This window comes from Odocoileus virginianus, chromosome 1 (genome assembly GCF_023699985.2).
Source record: "Odocoileus virginianus isolate 20LAN1187 ecotype Illinois chromosome 1, Ovbor_1.2, whole genome shotgun sequence".
NCBI classification, from domain to species: domain Eukaryota; kingdom Metazoa; phylum Chordata; class Mammalia; order Artiodactyla; family Cervidae; genus Odocoileus; species Odocoileus virginianus.
In genome coordinates this window covers 81,540,008-81,560,352 of record NC_069674.1, presented here as the reverse complement: position 1 = coordinate 81,560,352, position 20,345 = coordinate 81,540,008, and the positions used below count along the sequence as shown (strand labels likewise).

General features: G+C 38.3%; 1 protein-coding gene across 5 annotated transcripts in view; it reads left to right on the top strand.

The window, feature by feature from the left end:
* The window catches only part of ABCB4 (ATP binding cassette subfamily B member 4), a 76,403-nt gene that overhangs the window by 20,660 nt on the left and 35,398 nt on the right, over nucleotides 1–20,345 (top strand). For 4 of the 5 annotated variants that reach the window (XM_070470103.1, XM_070470129.1, XM_070470120.1 and 1 more), the window contains 8 exons: nucleotides 1,367–1,538; nucleotides 3,538–3,651; nucleotides 5,171–5,281; nucleotides 5,503–5,628; nucleotides 8,606–8,809; nucleotides 9,160–9,330; nucleotides 14,981–15,130; nucleotides 17,940–18,101. In XM_070470103.1, the coding sequence (XP_070326204.1) occupies nucleotides 1,367–1,538; nucleotides 3,538–3,651; nucleotides 5,171–5,281; nucleotides 5,503–5,628; nucleotides 8,606–8,809; nucleotides 9,160–9,330; nucleotides 14,981–15,130; nucleotides 17,940–18,101 (1,210 nt within the window). The remainder of the gene's footprint in view (nucleotides 1–1,366; nucleotides 1,539–3,537; nucleotides 3,652–5,170; nucleotides 5,282–5,502; nucleotides 5,629–8,605; nucleotides 8,810–9,159; nucleotides 9,331–14,980; nucleotides 15,131–17,939; nucleotides 18,102–20,345) is intronic. The other variant, XM_070470112.1, reaches the window with a different exon arrangement.

Sequence of the window (20,345 nt, the reverse complement as noted above, 5' to 3'; positions counted from 1 at the left end):
AACTGTGTGCCAGCACTGTTCTAACAACTTTCTGACATAGTCTGTCCATCTCGCACCATCTGGCAAGGTGGGCATCAGTACCTCCACTTTGTAATGCCATTTGCAACCGTGTGCATGGACCGAGAGCCTATCATCCTACGTGAAGTAAACCAGACAAAGACAGCTATCCTATGACAATACGGAGCCTAAAAAATGATATAAGTGAACTTATTTCAAAACAGAAACAGAATCATAGACATAGAAAACAGACCTATGGTTACCAAAGGGAAAAGGAGGGGAGGGGGAAATTAGGAGTTTAGGATTAACGTACACTCACTACTCTATATAAAATAGGTAAGCAACAAGGACCTACTTATAGCACAGGGAACTGTACTCAATATATTGTAATAATCTGTAAGGTAAAAGAATCTGAAAAATGTGTGTGTGTGTAGCTGCATCCCTTTGTACATCTGAAACTAACACAACACTGTAAATCAACTATACTTCAATTTTTTAAAAGTAATTCCATTTTACAAGTGATGAAACTAAAATCTAAAAAAGTTGAGTCAGAAACTATATCCCATAAGTAGTGACCTCTTTGTACCCTGTACCCTGACTTAATCAAAAACAGAACAAAACAGAAACCAAAGCGAAGCAAAAAAGCAAAGGTTGGAGTATAAGTACACAAACAGGTAGAATCCCATCCCTTCCCCAATGGGGTCAAGCTTCCCTGGTAGCTCAGATGGTAAAGAATCCGCCTGCAATGCAGGAGCCCCAGGTTCAATCCCTGGGTCAGGAAGCTCCCCTGGAGGAGGAAATGGCAACCCACTCCAGTGCTCTTGCCTGGAGAATCCCATGGACAGAGGAGCCTGGTGGGCTGCAGTCCGTGGGATCGCGAAGAGTCAGACACGACTGAGTGACTCACACTTTCCCTTTCACCCAGAGGGACAGCCGAAAAAACAAAGTAGCTTGTCCTGAGAATGTAACTGCTCTAAGAGTCCCAAACAGTGTTTACAGTTTACGTTTTGGTGTCACTCCTGGTGGGTGTGGTTTCTCGTCTTCCTCCCTAACCTTGACTTGTGACGCCGGCCATGAAGGTTGATGGTGAGGTTCTCCCAGGGTTGGGCGTTCAGCCCTGGATCAGCTATGGGAACATTGGTGGGACTGGTGGGGACTGAGGGAGATGGGTCCAGGCCAGTAGAGAAAAGGCTCAGATGGGTTGTGGTCCAGGCTGACCCTGCACTGGTTCAATTCCCGGGTAGCTGGGTATCTCCACGGGTTTCTTGGTTGATGGTTTTTGTCCCTTAAACTTCTAGCTGTCCAGGAGGGGAATATAGCTAAGATTATGGATTCTTATTATCATATTTCCCCCTTCATTTCCGGGTAGGTATCAGAAACATCTAGAAAATGCCAAAAGGATTGGAATTAAAAAAGCTATTTCAGCGAGCATTTCTATGGGCACTGCCTTCCTGCTAATATATGCATCGTATGCACTGGCCTTCTGGTATGGATCCACTCTAGTTATAGCCAAAGAATACACTATTGGAAATGCAATTACAGTAAGTCATTTTATCTGAAAATATTGTTTATCTATCTACCTCTTCTTTCATTTTCCTCCTTTTTGAAGGATGAACCATGGTTCTAACCTTTTTACTTGTGGCAAATCTTTGCTCAGTCCTGTGGGTAGAGCTGGCCTTCTAGAATACACAGAGCATAACATGTGGTTAGGCCAATTGAGAAACATATGGAGTGTATAAAGAAAGATGGAAAGAGTTTACGAATGAACAAATATCAATTGGCACCATCCTCATGGTGCCTGTGATTTTCATTATATAAGAAAGTAAAAAAAAATAAGAAAGTAAACATTATACATAGGTCTAATATGAAAGAACATTTAATTTATATCATGTTGGCTATCCAAATACAAGATGAAAAGTGATTTTAGTTTTTTTTTCTTCTATAAAGTGAAAATAAGTTCACTTTATGATTAGAAAAATTATACATACTAGTTATACAAAAGATTAGAATACTTTAAAAAATTAGAAATTACTTACAATTAGAATTATTTATGATCTAAAAATCCGTATACACTTAATGATAACTTTTGGTGTATATCTTCCAGATTATTTTCTGTATATGGGTTTTTTTCTCTTGAAACCTAAATTGTATTATGCATATCTTTTTGTAAATTTTTTTATAAACTAGCAAGATATTGTGACCTTCTTTCCATATCAGTGATGGTCAGGACAACATGTAACCATTCAACTAGCCATGTTTTAAAACCTGCACTTCCCTGTCTTTCTAAACAGAGGACATGGAACACAGTTTGACCCCTTGATGATGACTTACAGGCATTAAGAAAATGTATCATTTCAGAATGTTCTCTAGAGTGGTACCTTCAGACCCCCGTCAAAGTGTTGAGGGCTGTTTGGCTGGATGAGGTTTCATCACTGCTGAGTCTGTTTTTTTTCTCATGTTGGTTGGTCCCCTCTCCTTGTCAGCTTGGAAGCACTCCACCTCTCTTTACTTCTTCATTTGCTAAATTTTGCAAAGCAGGGAGATTGAGCCCTGACTCTGGCATTCATCCTCTCTGGCCTGGTCTCCCCATTTGTTAGGTGTAGACAGTGACTTCTCCCAAATAGGAGGGCAGAGTGATCCCATGATGCAGGGAGCCCAGTGATGCCGTCTTCATAAAGACCAAGGACTCGAGTGTGTTAACTTTATGGCATTGCTTCTGGTAGGGACATTGTTTTGCTCTCTTGCTGGTCTTTCTCTGTATTGCAGATAGTAGATAGATGTTTGAGTCCTGGTATGTTAAGTGTTATTGTTTTCTGTCATCTTCTGAGAAAGCCAGACTAAAAGTAGATGCTTCACCATGCCCAGAGAGAAAGGAGTCATTTCTCTTCATTTATGTTTTTCTCAGTTAATGTATGCTAATAACCTAGATTTCTGAAACTACAGTCTTGACTTTTCTGTATCAATTTGTTTTCCTAGTGAAAAAAAAAGGGAAATGTGTTAAGTTTGTGTGCTATAGTACAGACTAATTGTGTAAAGGAATTATTAACTAATGCACACAGATGTGATTTATAGTGCGTGAACTGTTACTTTTCAATGTTAAAAAATCTTATTAAAATGTATGTGTGTGTGTGTATATATATAAATAACATGGCACTTTTTAAGGAAACTTATATGGGGCCAAAATCTACCTTGTTTCATCTTGAACATTCTGTGTAATTCCATGCATAGTTAGAGAAAATAATTTAGTACTGAATAATGCTGACGGAAAATGTTTTCCTCTGGTAGCATTGGCTTCAGAATCAAGGCAACAGGTTTGAAAAATCTTTCTGATTTTGTCTAAGCCCAGGAGAAGAACAACCAATAGTTTGACAAGATAGATGAAACAATATTTTTGAGGTTGAAGAAAGCCATTTGTGCAACAAAATTCTGTAGTGACCTAACCTTGATCCTCCGGGTAGCCTGTGTTCCGAACATTCTGTTTGAGGTGACAGTGGACACTGGGATGGGACAGGTAACTTTTCCTTGTGCTCTTTTGCTCAGGTCTTTTTCTCAATCCTGATCGGAGCCTTCAGCATTGGACAGGCAGCTCCCTGTATTGATGCTTTTGCCAGTGCAAGAGGAGCAGCATATGCGATCTTTGCTATTATTGATAATGTGAGTCATTTATTATTTTTAATGCTGAAAATTTGTTTGAGGCCTGGATAATTAAATCTGGCCTTATGTTAAATGTCCTGTAAAAATTAAGTGACATGAAAACCTCTGCTTATTAATTAATAAAACCAAATGCCTCTTTTGAATATTTGTGAAAGTTTGAAAAAATACCTCTTTTTCAAGGTTAATTATTTGCATTATATTCTGAATCTGAGAACTCACAGGATCCCAAGATCAGTAATCAAAACCAGCTCTAAATGATGAGGAAACTTTTTCTGGTTAAGCCTAGACTTGACTGTTTGTAACACTCACAATGGTTCCAAATTAAAGAATCAATACAAAATAATAAATAATAGAAATGGGATTTCAAGTGAGGAATAAATGAGGTTAGGAGTGCTTATTACTGTCCCTGCCTCAAGTTATGGTTTAATAAATTTAAGTTTTGAGTTAGCCAATTGGGGAATAAAAGGCAGAATGTGCTAAGAACTTTTATAAAGGAGAACGGATTTTTTTTAAAAAGAATTCTCTCTCCAATAAACTTTATTTTAAAGAAAAATATTTCTGAATGCTTATCTTTAATCAAATAGCACTGATCTCATTTGGGAAAGTGCATCTGAACTAATGTGTTATTATTAGAGTTCAAAGCAAACATGTTTGTCTTCCTAGTTTTTCTCCTTTTCTCTTTCATTTTGTAGCCAGACTGAGAATATTATGCTTTGTAGACAGGATGAGTGGATGGAAAAATGATTGGTGGGACCAAAATTGATAGAATGTTTTGCTGTGGGTTGCCCTCTCTCTCTCAAAAAAAAAAAATGATCACTGTATATATGATATAATTTTGAATCAATTGTATTGCATAAGTTATCCTGACTGAAGTGAAATAAAGAAAATCATTTTGACACAAATGGTGGTCTCTGCATTTATACAGAGAAAATGCTAGCTAGCTAACTGAAATGTAATTGTCTAGTCCAAGCAATTCCTGTTTCATCAGTCTAAGTCATGAGAAAATTGTTCAGCTTCTGCATATATTGAAAATTTACATCATTTCAAACTAACTTGTCCCTAACCAATTGTTCAACTTCTCAATCCAGTCCACACACTTATTGTTTAGGAGTAAGCTAATTTTCACTAAATGCTGAAATACCTGGATATATCAATTATAGTATATTTTGTAATTGCAGTCATAGGAATGTACATTTAGAAAATTTATGAGGATATGCCAGAAACTTAAAGTGCAATATCATATGAAATGAAAAGAATATATCCCCTATGTACTTTTTAAGAAAAACCTATTTTCAGAGAAGGAATACTTCCTTAAACACATAAACACAAACATACATACACACGCAAGCACACACACACACACACACACACACACACACACACACATATACAGTCTTCAACTTGGATTCTGACTCACATGAAGGGAATTATGCTTTCCTGGGTCCTGTTTTTGGAATTGTTGAAGCATATTCCTTAAAAATGCTCTGATGGAATAGCCATTGAATTTTGTTTTGTTTAGGATCCTACAATTGACAGTTTTTCAGAGAGAGGACACAAACCAGACAACATCAAAGGGAATTTGGAGTTCAAAGATGTTCATTTCTCTTATCCTGCTCGGCCGGATGTCAAGGTATTATAAGTTATATTTATAGGGATTCCTAATCTAGATTGATTGTTTAATCATCTTCAGGAATCCACAGTCTATTATTTTGATATGTATGTGCCTTTTCCTTTGAGGGTTATATAGTCCCTTATTTAATACTATTTTCCCAAATTTTAAAATTGAGTCAGATAGCTTCTCTTTCAGGCTTTTGATGTGAAGTGTACTCTTTTTCTCTCTTTCCCTTAAAGATCTTGAAGGGCCTCAACCTGAGGGTAGAGAGCGGGCAGACGGTGGCCCTGGTTGGGAACAGCGGCTGTGGGAAGAGCACAGTAGTCCAGCTGGTACAGAGGCTCTATGACCCTGATGCGGGGAGGGTAAGTGGGAAGAGCCCCGCTCTTCAAAATGGGAAGCTGGGTATCAAATAGCCCTTAGAAAATTTTTTTTGGTAACATATTTGCATGTGAATCCAATTTTGGTTAAAAAAAAAAAAGGCTATAGAATTGCAATGCATCTGGATAAGACCTTCAAACCCTTGGGCTATTTTGAAAAACGTAGTCAAGATGATAAAACTCAAAGAAGCTAGACAATGCTCTCCTCTGTTCCAACTAAGCTTTTCATAATCCACTATGTCACTGGAAAATAGTCATCCAAACCACTGAGAGGATTATTTTCAGTGACTTACTGACTTTGGTTTAAAATGTTCCACATTAGTAATTGTCAATAAGCTTGTGTTCAGGGTCACAAGGAATCTCAGGACAGTAATTAAATTCATCAAAGACAGTTGAGTTTTCTTCAGTGTTGGGATATCTGAATGAGAAAGTGGAACAGTCTCCAAGAAACTGGGGACATGAGAAACAGTAATGGCCTAGGGTATAGTTTTTTGATCTTTTAAAATTTTTATTATAAATTCCAACTTACAGAAAAGTTGCAAGTAAGGAAGTCACATATACTCTTCACCCAGATTTATTGTTTTTATTTTGACCTACTTGCATTATTATCATTTCTTTCTTACTACATGTTTATGTGTATGTATAAAACACAACACAAACATACATACCGTTTTTTTTCTGAACCTTTGAAAGTAAGTTAAAGATATTATGCCCCTTGACCCTTACATACATTAGAATATAATTCCTTTTTTTTTTAAATGTTATTGGATTATAGGTTGTTTTACAATATTGTGTTCGTTTCAGGCGTATAGCAAAGCAGAATGTATTTTCTGAGAGGACAACGTTCTCTTACTTAATCACAAAACAATTATCAAAATCAGTAAATTTAACAGTAATATAATAGGGGCCCACAGCAAATATTCAAATTTCCTCAGTTGTACTGACTTGCGAACATTGAGTTTATGTGACATTGAAATGTATTATAATTTTGAAAACAAGTTTACAAGTTACACAGAAAAACAAAAAAAACACAAAAAGGCATTAATATAGGACAGAGATTCTAGGATACAGGAATCATTTACTTTCTTTAATAAAATTAACAAAAGTTCTTTGAAAAATCTGATACACCAAGTAGGAACATGGGCCCCTTCTCATTTCCTAAAGCAAACTCTAGGTTGGTTTAAGTATAAACAGTTTTTTACGTTTTTAAAAAAGAACCTAGTAAGTACTTACATTGAGATAAGCATTTGAAAACATCTTATTTAAAAATTGGAGTAATACATTTTTAAAAGAAAATACATGTCAACAGGAAAAAAAAGTCTTCAGAAATTCTGTAACTCACAGATATTCACTGTTCACATTGTGATTTAAGTTTTCTTACTGCTGAAATAATGGAAAAAATGCCCAGTGATACAGTTGATTGATTCAATTTTCCCTTAAATATCTCTCCAATAAAAATCAGTAAAGCTATAGTTAAAGAAAGAAAGAAATTGGAATGAAAATTTATGATATATGGTAAAACTATTATATTACTATTTTATAAATTAATATGAATCTATCAGAGGCATTGAACATGCATATCTTTTGAGGATAAATGTAGATTTGTAAAAAAGTTTCAAGAAATGCTCTATTTCACTTATATATGAATTAAATATAACCTATACCATATACTTATTAATTAGAAAAGACAGATTAATGTGATAAAAGCCAGTAAATTACAGTGAAGCAAATATATATATTCCTGCTGATACTGTAAATAATTAAAAATCTTTTTAGAGAGTTTGTTCAACCTTTATTCAGCAAATAATAAATACCCAACATGTGCCAGCATTGTGAGTTAAGTAGTTATTATTGGAGAAGAAAAAATGAAACACACTCTTCAGTCTGGTCATTCTGTCCTTTTACTATGATTGTCCTTCAGTGTTCATTGCACGAAGCCAAATACTCAGCAGGTGGGAAATGCAGAAGTTCATTATGGTATTGATATATTAGGTAGAGTAAAACATCATAATGCCATCAAAGTGATATGTAGACTAGGTAGGTAAATGGACATTTTAATTCAGATTTAATAACGGTAAGCAAAAATCATAGTTATGCCAAAATACATAACTCAATATATAATCATTTATGGAGAATATTCCATCCATGAAAAACAGTATACATAAGATAATAAAATCAAAAGAGAGAATAGACTTTATTTTTAGCCTTGCACATTGCTCTTTATTTCCAATTCCCATTTCTAGCCGCGGAAATAAGTTAAATATCAGCTAAGGTTTTTTTTTCTTTTTGTCTTGTCTGCAAACAGATTTTATTGAGCTATATTCTAAAAATAATATGTAAAGTTCTGATAAAGATTATTTAAAAGATGGTTTCCCCAATGTTGAAAACACCCCAATTAAAATAATAGATTCCAGTGTATAAATTGAATGGTAATAATTTAAATAAAAGATTAAAGCATTCAAGATATAGGATCTTTGTAAACACAGCAAGCAGAAATAGCTGATAATCCCACTAAAGTGTCTCTTAAAAGAATGAAGATATAAATTACAGGTGCTGACTTTAATATTATGTGAGTGCTAGTGAAGAAACTTTATTAGCAGGAGTTCCCTGGTGCTCCACTGGTTAGGATTCAGCACTTTGACTGCAGTGGCCTGGATTTGATTCCCTGCTTGAGAACCAGGATCCCGCAAGCCAAGTGGCATGGCCAGAAAAAGGAAAAGAAAAAATTTTATTAGCACCATTTTATTTACACGTCATGTGGTAAAATCATAAATAGCTCATCAGTTTGTATGGATCCAGTGGATTTATTGTTATTTTTTTAATTGGCAGATAATCCTTTACAGTGTTGTCTTGGTCTCTGCTCTACAACGTGAATCACGTATTAGCTAAGGCTTTTTTGGTGACAAATGCTTTCAGCATCAGATGGTTTAAAAGATTTAATGGAAGTGTCTTGTTTCTCCAGATTATCATCGATGGGCAGGATATTAGGACATTTAATGTAAAGTATCTGAGGGAAATAATTGGAGTGGTGAGTCAGGAGCCAGTGCTCTTTGCCACCACCATTGCTGAAAATATCCGTTACGGCCGTGGAAATGTCACCATGGATGAAATAAAGCAAGCTGTGAAGGAAGCCAACGCCTATGAGTTTATCATGAGATTACCACAGGTACAGCCTCTGTTCATTTAAGTGCCCTTGAACTTCACTCATGCCACCGAGTTCTTTCTTCAAAGCTTAAGCTAATAATGTTTGAGGTTCCAGGTTGTCCAACTTTGCTAGGTAAGACCCTTGAATTATCCATTTGGAGGGTTAAGGAGTGTGGCTTGGTACAGTGACTCACAGGAAATTTTATACAGGGTTTGTGTTAGTGGTTTTTTAGAATGTGACATGATTTATTATGATTTGTGACTTATTACACTAGTCAAAATGAAACGCCCTGTTGTCTTCCATGAATCCCTAGACTCCAAGCTGCTTCTATGTGAAATATTTCCAGAGCTCTACCACGCTTTCTGTTGTAGAAATTTGACACCCTGGTTGGAGAGAGAGGGGTCCAGCTGAGTGGTGGGCAGAAGCAGAGAATCGCCATCGCCCGGGCCCTGGTTCGCAACCCCAAGATCCTGCTGCTGGACGAGGCCACCTCAGCGCTGGACACGGAGAGTGAAGCCGAGGTTCAGGCGGCCCTGGATAAGGTGGGTGGATCCTCCACCCCTGAAGGAGCAGCCCACTGACACTTTACTGAAATTCTCACCAGTGCTTTGCGAGCCTAGGCTGAAAACTGTGAACACGAGAGCAGATGAAGCTCGCCCGTGGGGCTTTTGTTTTTAGCGTTTTATTTCATATTGGAGTGCAGTTGATTAGCAATGTTGTGATAGTTTCAGGTGCAGAGCAGAGCAACTCAACATTTCCAATCCATGTATCCATTCTCCCCCAAACTCCCTCCCACCCAGGCTGCCACATGACATTGTGCAGAGTTCCCTGTGCTGTTCAGTAGGTACTTGTCGGTTATCCATTTTAGATATAGCAGTGTGTACATGTCAATGCCATGGGACTTTCTTGATTTCTCCTTTCTGTCAGGGCGCACTGCAGAGAGAAGTGGGCAACCCATTTACTGGCTTGCTTTGTTGGACCAAGGTGCAGTTATCCCCCAGTCCAGGCCTGTGCAGTGAGCTGCTTAGCTTTGGGGGTTTTGTTTGGTTTTTTACACATGGGTTAGGACTTTGATCAAAAGTTCTTGCAGTAAAATGTACAAAGAAAATTCTGATTACTTACCCAGTGGTCCATCTGAAAAGCAGTTCAAAATACTTGCCTTATTTTGTAGCAGTACATCATCTTTCTCTGTTCATAAAAGTGAATGGGTGCTTTTCTGGAAATAAAGTTGAACTCATGGGCCTGGCTCAGTGTTTCTAAATCTCTCACTATCGTCTTTACTAAGCTGAAGCTTCACAGCATGAACCTTATCTTGGGACACTTTCAAGGTTAGTGCTGATGTCATCTGTCATAACAACACAGTATAAAAACTAGCCAGATGACACTATGTAAATAGATTTCACACACATAAATATCATAAACATTTTTGACTTCAGAAAGTTTAGTGATAAAATGTGCAAGTTATTTAACAGTCTATCCAAATTGCCTCTTGAAATATTGTTTTTTTGAATTGACCTACTTTAATTTTCAGTTTTTATTGAAATATAGTTGCTTTACAATGTTGCATTAGTTTCAGGTGTTCAGCAAAATGATTCAGTCATATATATATATGTGTATGTATGTATATTATGTATTTTATATCTGACATATGTCCTCTTGGAATTATACAGATGAGCTGTATGAACCTTATTTTCTCAGGAAAACTTATACTTGCATCCTAAGTAAACACAACTGCCTTGTGTGCTGTAAGTAGTTAATTCAGGCTTCGTGGTTTATCATGTTAACATTTTGGCTTATTTTATGTAATGTAATTTAATAATTAATGAGAGAATATGATAATTATTCTTCATAAATTTGTGTACTGAATTACATTGCTTTCATGTTTATTAAGTCTCAAGGAACCGAAGTATAATACATAGGGGATTTATATTTGGTTGGTTAATTAGAAGTGACTTAAACCAGGAAATCATGAAAACAAATACATGCATTCATTAAACAATCGATTTAAAACGTGTCAGTATAGCTTTTTTAGCATAGAGTTAACGTGTGATAAGAGGTATTTAGGAAAAAGTCCCAGCAGCCCTGGACCCAGGCCCCAAAGCTTTCTAGGAGGTGTGCATTCAGGATAGCAGCCCTGGCTGTGCTAAACAAGCAGAATGACTGACAAGTCTGTTCATGATGTGGATTCTGTCAGCAAAAGTTGTATTTTAAAAGTTTTAATTCATATTTGGATACATTTCTTCTTTCAATTTTAGCAATTTGTGTTGGCAAACACAGAAGCTCTAAGGCCTCTTAAAGTCTATGCTTCGGACATTGAACAAGCATTGATTCCTTCACATCTTTTGCTTAAAACTAGTCACATGGCCTGCCCGAATTTGAGGAGGTGGAAAAATACAGTCCATCTCTGAAGGGAATAGCTGCAAAGAGTTTGTGGCCATTTTTTATCTACCGTAGTTGCTACAGATGGTTTCTAATCTATGGACTTGACTCCATACATTGCAAGATAACTGAAATATTTTTCAGACAATAAACTATGCCTTTAAGAGGGAAGTCGTTCGTTCATACTGCACTCTCCCCCAGTGATACTGGTCAGTCAGTTGGCTGGTCCATCTGGTTAAAAACCAACTCTCTTTTAACAATGAAAAGTTGAGTTTTGTAATTCTCTGTCCTGTGAGGAGCATAAGGATATAACACTATTACTGTTTCTCCTCTCTGATTACCTAGCCTGGAAGCATAATATTTTTCTTTTGTAGATCCTTTCTACATTTATCACCACCTCTTGTCTGGCACCATGTTATTGTAATTAGCTGTTTATTTATATGCTTTCTCTCTTTCTCTCTCCTAAGAGGCAGAACTGATAACTGGCTCATGTTTACTCTATAACACCTACTCCAGTGCCTGCACATAGTAAAGCCTGAATAAATTTTTACTGAATTGATTACCATGGCCTAGCTCATTGAATAATACATTCTACATTAGAAAAAAATAATTAATGACCATATCTACTTTTGGCTCAATAGATAGCAGCTGTTCTTCAAAATAAATAATAGGTTTTTCAGTATAAAATCTTAAAGAAGAATAGAAAAGCAGAGTTGATATTTGGATTTTTTAAAGAAAGTCAATAATCCCAAAGTTTTTTACCTGTGTCCCTCTTCTACTCATAGTGTTTCCATACTGGAGGGGCAGGAAAAAAATGAAAATAGTGATCTAATGAAATGATCCCTAAAAGTTTCCATTTATGCTTTTTCCCCAGGAGTCAAAAAGACTCATAGATTAGTCCTTCCTCTGTTTGGGCGTACCGTTCATTCCTGTGCTGTGTGCTCAATTACACAGTCGTGTCCGGCTCTTTGTGAGCCCAGGCACTGCAGCCTGCCAAGCTCCTCTGTCTGTGGGATTCTCCAGGCAAGGACACTGGAGTGGGCTGCCAAGCTCTCCTCCAGGGGATCTTCCCAACCCAGGGATTGAACCCCGGTTTCCTGCATCACAATCAGATTCTTCACCATCAGAGCCACCAGGGAAGCCTGCCTGCACATCCAACATTAGAAGTTTCAGATTTCTTCATAGTTGGTCTCCTTGAATCTGGGATACTTGTTTGCCAGTGTCTTTGTCATTGTGGGGGTGTTTGAAAATATTCTTTTGTGTCAAATCTTCTCTACTCTAGCCAAAATTCTTTGGTCAAGGGTGATGGTGGCTAACTTCGAAATTCACAAATACATACTTTGTTTCTCCTGCACACGGGTCATTTACTCACAAATCTGACTCCCGATTTCTTTGTATTTATTTTTTTAAGTTGACGTAGCATTAACCTATTGTTATCATAATGATAAACCCAGCCACTGTTAGCAGTTACTCATCACTATTAGTATCATGAATATAATTGGATTGATCAAATTATTTCCTATATACCTTATCATTCATGGACAAAGCTGTGCAACTTCCTTCTTAGTATATCAGTAAAGATCTGTGAAGGTTTCCTTTGGGGCCCCATTGCTAAAAATCAAAGAACAGTCTTAAATGTTGTCCAGTAGAGTTATGCTCTCATCTCTGTCTTTTGATGCTTTCATGTGTGTTAGTCACTCAGTTGTGTCTGACTCTGCAACCCCATCAATGGTAACCTGCCAGGCTCCTCTGTCCCTGGGATTCTCCAGGCAAGAATTCTGGAGTGGGTTGCCATTTCCTTCTCCAAGGGATCTTCCTGACCCAGGGATCAAACCTGGGTTTCCCCCATTACTGGCAAATTCTTTACCATCTGAGCTACCAGGCTCTTTTATATTTATTGAAACATAGCTGATTAATCTGGTTATTAGTATAAGGCCTGAAGAAGAAAGAGTACATTGTTTTTTTTCCAGGTGGCTACACAATTGACTCAGTACCATTAATCACATAGTCTGCCTTTTCTCTACTGATAGACAATGCATATTTATCACACACTAATATTTAAATGCTGAAGCTGAAACTCCAGTACTTTGGCCACCTCATGTGAAGAGTTGACTCATTGGAAAAGACCCTGATGATGGGAGGGATTGGGGGCAGGAGGAGAAGGGGACGACAGAGGATGAGATGGCTGGATGGCATCACCGACTTGATGCACATGAGTTTCAGTAATCTCCAGGAGTTGGTGAGGGACAGGGAGGCCTGGTGTGCTGCGATTCATGGGGTCACAAAGAGTCGGACACGACTGAGTGAACTGAACTGAACTGAATTCTTAAAAATGTGTGTCTTTTCTGGACGCTCTGTATGGTTCTTTTTATCAAATTGTCTGTTCATGTGATGGCTTCCCCTGGATTTTATTGTTTTAATTGCTGTAGCTTTTTATGTTTTAGTATCTAGTGGAGATATTACCCAGATATTTATTAACTTTTTCAGAATTTTTGTGGATACTCTTTTTAAAAAGATTGATGAATCTTTTAAAAAGATTGATACGCCATGAAGTTCACCCTTTTTAAATGCACAGTCATTGGTTTTTAGTATTAATATATTCATAAGATTTTGCAACCATCTGCATGATCTCACTGCAGATATCTTCATTATTCAAAAAAAAACCAAACTCTTGTACCCCATAGTACTCACTCTATTCACCCTCACCCTGGTGCTTGGCAACCACTAATCTTTCTCTTTCTCTGGATTTTCCCATTCTGCATTTACAATAAATAGAATCATACAAGGCATGGTCTGTTTTAACTGACTTCTTTAACTTAGCATCATATTTTCAAGGTCCATCCATGTTGAAACATGAATCAGAATCTCGTTTCTTTTCCTGGCCCAGTGCTATTCCATTGTATGGATATACCACCTTTTTTTAATCTTTTGATCAACTGAACACTTGAATTGTTCTCACTTTTTGGCTATTATGAATCTAGCCTCTCTTTTTTATGTTTTTAACTGCTTATGTGATTTGGGCCACCCTAAATAACATCCTAACAACATGGTTTTATTGCCTCAGAGTAGGTAGGAGTGGTCTTAAGAAGTTGTTAGTCTAATAGGGTAATGAATATAAAAAGAATAACTATTGTTAATGACATAATGTGAATAATTTGATGGACATTTTCCAGGGTATAAATGCTCATTCATAAACCCATCAAACTAATGTGAGTTCACTGAACAACTTAGGGGGTGATTTGTAGATTTCATTATCCATAAAAACCACCCAAAGTATTTGTTAAAATCACAGTTACTGGCCCCTCTCCAGAGTTTGTGATTGAGATGGTCTTTGAACCATAATTTAAACCATCCAGACCCCAGGATATGTTTTTGCCTAAGGTGCCTGCACATAGTCCATCAGAATTACAATCACAGTAATTACAGAATTGCAGGCACTTCAGAAGAAATCCTACAGAAGTGCTCTGGAGAAGGCCTTATGTGGCAACAACTTCTCCACATGCTTCTGCTCAAGTCTTTAGCACATCCTATAACTCAGAACCAGGGCTCCTCACAATGGTATGAAAACATTAGAGAAACTCCAGAGTTTTCCATCTTCATCCTGGGGGCCTGGCCTCCTGTCTGGTCCAGAATTTAAGTCACCTGTATCCATTCACGTGTGAGTGATGCCCTTGTGCCCTGACCACACAGGCGTGGTGAGCTGCTGTCCCGTCAACCACAGATACCCCCATCTGCGTGCTTCATTGCGTGTTAATCAGCAGTGCAAGGTCGGTGTGACCCTGCTGCCCTCCATGCCTGTCCTTCTCCCTCTAGGCCAGGGAAGGCCGGACCACCATAGTGATAGCGCACCGGCTGTCTACGATCCGAAATGCAGATGTCATCGCGGGGTTTGACGACGGAGTCGTTGTGGAGCAGGGAAGCCACAGGGAGCTGATGACGAAGGAAGGGGTGTACTTCAGGCTGGTAAGCACGCAGGTGTCTGCTGCTTGGGAAGTTTTCTGTGGCTTTTTCCTTAATATAGTATCTTTCTTTATTAAAATACCACATAGCTAATGCTGTACAGAGAAATCAGAAGTATCAGAAAGATGCCAAGGATACATCTGAGACTTTAATTCAGAGTCGTTGAAGGAATCTGGGAAGAGAAAGGTGGGAAGAAGGGGAAATAAAAGAAAACGCCAAAAACATTCTGAACTTGTTGTTTAGGACAGTGATTCTTAATTGCCTGTTCAAACTAATGGGTCCTTCCCCCAGTAGATTAGGGATGTTCAGAGTGGTGGTGGGGGTAAGAGACTGATGCCAGGATCTCTGGTAGTTGGGAGAAGTCCTATGAGACCTTAAAATACTCCCCAGAATCATCCTAATAAAGCCAATAGCAAGATTCATGGCTCTTGGAAGTGAATAGTTCAGTGTTTTGTTTTTTGTTTTTGGCTTGAGAGATCTCAGTTCCCCGACTGGGGATCAAACCCTGCGCCCACAGGAGTGAAAGTGCCAAATCTTAACCTCTGGGCCTCCAGGGAATTCCTGAGTTTGGTTTTCCTTTAAAACAACAACAACAATAACAACTATTCACTCTATTTCCTAAAGCAGGTTCTATTGATAATTATATTTGCCTTATTATTGAAATTAGGCACTTGAGCAATTTTGCAAAATAAATAACTGAAAAACATTTATCCGGTAAACACAATTCTTCTATCTGTAAAAGTGTATACATTTGCATTGATAACTGTAACTAATATGTACATATTTTTGTTATTTCTTCTTCACATTTCAGATACACATCATCCAAATACTATCATTTTATATGTCCTCAGCAGTAATTACATTAATATGTAATAAACTGCTCAGTGCTTTCTCTAAAGTTGAATACGTGACCTTTTTCTAATAATTCTCTGTTCTAAATATTGCCCTTTGGGAGCACGTGGCAGGGAGTGGGGTGAGGGTGGGTTCCAAAAAAGTTAAGTCAAAAATTTGTTTTGTTTTCTGAGAAATAATTTAACTCCTCTGAGTCTCAGTTTCCACATTTGAAATACAAAACCTACCATGTGAGGCTGCTGCAAGGCTAAGAAATAAGCACCTAAACGTTTAGTTCAGTTCAGTCGATCAGTCGTGTCTGACTCTTTGCAACCCCATGGACTGCAGCACACCAGGCTTCCCTGTCTATCACCAAAGCCTGGAGTTTCTTCAAACTCATGTGCATTGAGTCAGTGATGCCATCCAACCATCTCATCCTCTGTCATCCCCTTTTCCTCCCGCCTTCAATCTTTCCCAGCATCAGGGTCTTTTCAGATGAGTCAGCTCTTCACATCAGGTGGCCAAAGTATTGGAGTTTCAGCTTCAGCATCAGTCCTTCCAAAGTATATTCAGGGCTGATTTCCTTTAGGATAGACTGGTTGGATCTCCTTGCTGTCCAAGGGACTCTCAAGAGTCTTCTTCAATACCACAGCTCGAAAGCATCAATTCTTCGGCACTTAGGCTTCTTTATGGTCCAACTCTCACATCCGTACATGGCTATGGAAAAACCATAGCTTTGACTATACTGACCTTTGTCTACAAAGTGATATTTCTGCTTTTTAATATGCTCTCTAGGTTTGTTATAGCTTTTCTTCCAGGGAGCAAGTGTCTTTTAATTTCATGGCTGCAGTCACCATCTGCAGTGATTTTGGAGCCCAAAAAATAAAGTCTGTCACTTTTTCTATTGTTTCCCATCTGTTTGCCATGAAGTGATGGGACCACATGCTATGATCTTAGTTTTCTGAATGTTGAGTTTTAAGCCAACTTTTTGACTCTCCTCTTTCACTTTCATCAAGAGACTCTTTAGTTCTTCTTTGCTTTCTGCCATAAGGGTGGTGTCATCTGCATATCTGAGGTTATTGATATTTCTCCTGGCAATTTTGATTCCAGCTTGTGCTTCATCCAGGCTGACACTTCTCATGATGTACTCTGCATATAAGTTAAATAAGCAGAGTGACAATATACAGCATGGATGTACTCCTTTCCCTGATTTGGAACCAGTCTGTTGTTCCATGTCCTGTTCTAACTGTTGCTTTCTGACCTGCATACAGATTTCTCACGAGGCAGTTTAGGTGGTCTGCTATTCCCATCTCTTTCAGAATTTTCCACAGTTTGTTGTGATCCACACAGTCAAAGGCTTTGGCATAGTCAATAAAGCAGAAATAGATGTTTTCTGGAACTCTCTTGCTTTTTCAATAATCCAAGGGATGTTGGCAATTTGATCTCTGGTTCCTCTGCCTTTTCTAAATCCAGCTTGAACATCTGGAAGTTCTCCATTCACGTACTGTTGAAGCCTGGCTTGGAGAATTTTGAGCATTCCTTTACTAGCGTGTGAGATGAGTACAATCGTGCAGTAGTTTGAGCATTCTTTGGCATTGCCTTTCTTTGGGGTTGGAATGAAAACTGACCTTTTGCAGCCCTATGGCCACTGCTGAGTTTTCCAAATTTGCTGGCATATTGAGTGCAGCACTTTCACAGCATCATCTTTTAGGATTTAAAATAGTACAACTGGAATTCCATCACTTCCACTATTTTTGTTCATAGTGATGAGCCCCACCTGAATATACTATAAAAAGCACTTTAAAAGGGTGAATTTCACCATATATGAATTTTGTCTCAATAAAGCTGTTATTATTATTATTATTATTTTTTGAAGAGCACCTAACACAAAATAGATGCCTGACAAATGATAGTTACTGGTTCTAAACTTGAAGGTTACATCCATCTGGACACACAACTCAACATTTTGTTCTTCTTCTAGATTTCAGGAAGCCAGATCCAGTCAGAAGAATTTAAAGTCACACTCGCTGATGAAAAGCCTGCCATGGGTTTAACTCATCCCATAGTTAGGCGTTCTCTTCATAAAAGCCTGAGGAGTTCACGACAGTATCAGAATGGCTTTGATGTGGAAACCAGTGAACTTGTAAGTTGTTTTTCAGTTATCTTTCATTGTTTAGTTTTGCTGGTGAAATCCGTAGCCTTGCAAGTATATTGTAGGCACAGACGATTCCCACTGTGAGCCACACTCTTCTTAAAAGAAGGACAAATCCAATATTAACTGCACTTGTCAAAAATTGAAATCAATTCCAATTAACAATGGATTTTCAATGAAAAGGGATCCCAAAACATAGGCTGTGTGCTTAGATGCTTAAAATTAAAACAAGATGTTCCATTCATTTTTCAGATCCAGAGTAATACCAGGCTGGTCTAAAATAAGAGGCCCTAATATTTGCATGATCTATTATGTAGGATTATTTTGATTGTCTATACTAGGAAACCCAGAGTAATATCAATTTAAGAGAAGTAAGGTTTTATTTCTCTTTCACATTAAAACAAACAAGAAAACTTAGAGGTGAGAAACCCAGGGTTACAATGGTAACTCCACCATGGTTACCATGGACTCAGGCTCGTTTTATATTTATTCTCATTACCCTGGCATGTAGCTTTCATTCTCAATAATCTAAAATGACTCTGGAAGCTCCAGCCATCACATCTATGTTCCAAGCAGCAAGAAGAAACAAAGATTTTCCAGACATCTCATACAGTACTTAAAAAAAAATCCTATATCATTGGCCATAACTTAATCACATGTTCATACTTAGCTACAAGGGAGGGTAGAAAACAGAACCTTTTTGCCATATGCATTGCTACTCTGAGTAAAACTGGAATTCTCTTACTAGGAAAAAGGACAGAATAACCAGAAATATCCAAAGAGTACATTCTTTAATATTTCTCACCTGAAACCTTGGGATTTTTTTTTTTGATCAACATCTTGCACTTTATAATACAAATGTTTACATAAATCTCATGCTTACAGTACAAAAGGCAAAGGACCTCAAGAGAAGTAACTGGGATATTATTAATTCAAGTTAACAGAAGCTTTTATAATAGAGAGGGAACACATTATAAGAAAAGATATTTTATGACTTTAAGAAATGATTTAGGAGTGTATTTTGATGTTATTCCCTGGTAACTCAGTTGGTAAAGGATCTGCCTGCAATGCAGGAGACCCTGGCTCGATTCCTGGGTCAGGAAGATTTCCTGGAGAAGGGAGAGCCTACCCACTCCAGTATTTTTGGGCTTCCCTTGTGGTTCAGCTGGTAAAGAATCTGCCTGCAATGCAGGAGACCTGGGTTCAATCCCTGGGTTGGGAAGATTCCCTGGAGAAGGGAAAACGTACCCACTCCAGTGTTCTGGCCTGGAGAATTCCATGGACTGTATAGACCATGGGGTCGCAAAGAGTCAGACACGACTGAGCAACTTTCCCTTCACTTTGATGTTATTTACTCATAAAATCTGGGGCCTCCCCAGGTGACTCAGTGGTAAAGAATCTACCTGCCAAGCGGGAGACAGGGGTTCTATCCCTGGGTCAGAAAGATCCCCTGGAGGAGCCCTTCTTATCTCTGCAGTGAATAACATCCTGGGCAGAGAAAAACAGACACAATGCACTCTCAGTAGGATCAGTTTCTTCATGCCAACACAAGAGGTAGAATACACTCAGCTTTTATTAACTGTTGTTTCGTTGCTAAGTCAAGTCTAACTCTTCTGTGACTCCCTGGACTGGATGTAGCCCACCAGGCTCCTCTGTCCATGGGATTTCCCAGCAAGAATCCTGGAGTGGGTTGCCTTTTCCTTCTGCAGGGGATCTTCCTGACCCAGGGATCAAACCTGGGTCTCCTGCATTACAGGCAGAGTCTTTTCCATCTGAGCCGTAGTGAAAGCCAAGACATAAGCCAAGACATCTTAAAACAAAGTCACAGAGATGTGTAAAAAAACAAACAGGGGGAAAATCACAAAACAAGTTAAGCTATGAAGTCTGTAGGGAATGCAGACTAAAGTTAAAAGTTAACTAAAGTTAGTCTGCCCTACCGTTAGTAGTAGTGAAAGAAAGGGGCGTGGGTACTTTAGTTTTGTGAGTTAGGACATGACACGGTTAAGGTGCTAGGCAGGGTTCTGGGGTGAGGAGACCGGGCCCAGGTCCTCAGATGAATCACAGCGCCTTGTGTTGGTGAGGATGCTTAACTCGTCTATTTGTGGGTCATATCTTGCATGACCCCAACATCATGACTTGAATTTTAGGGCATCTGGTGCCCAGATCCTGCTTCTGCTCACTTGCTGAGGCTGGGATAGAGAAAGGCTGGTCACACCGTGAGGACTGCTCCTTGGG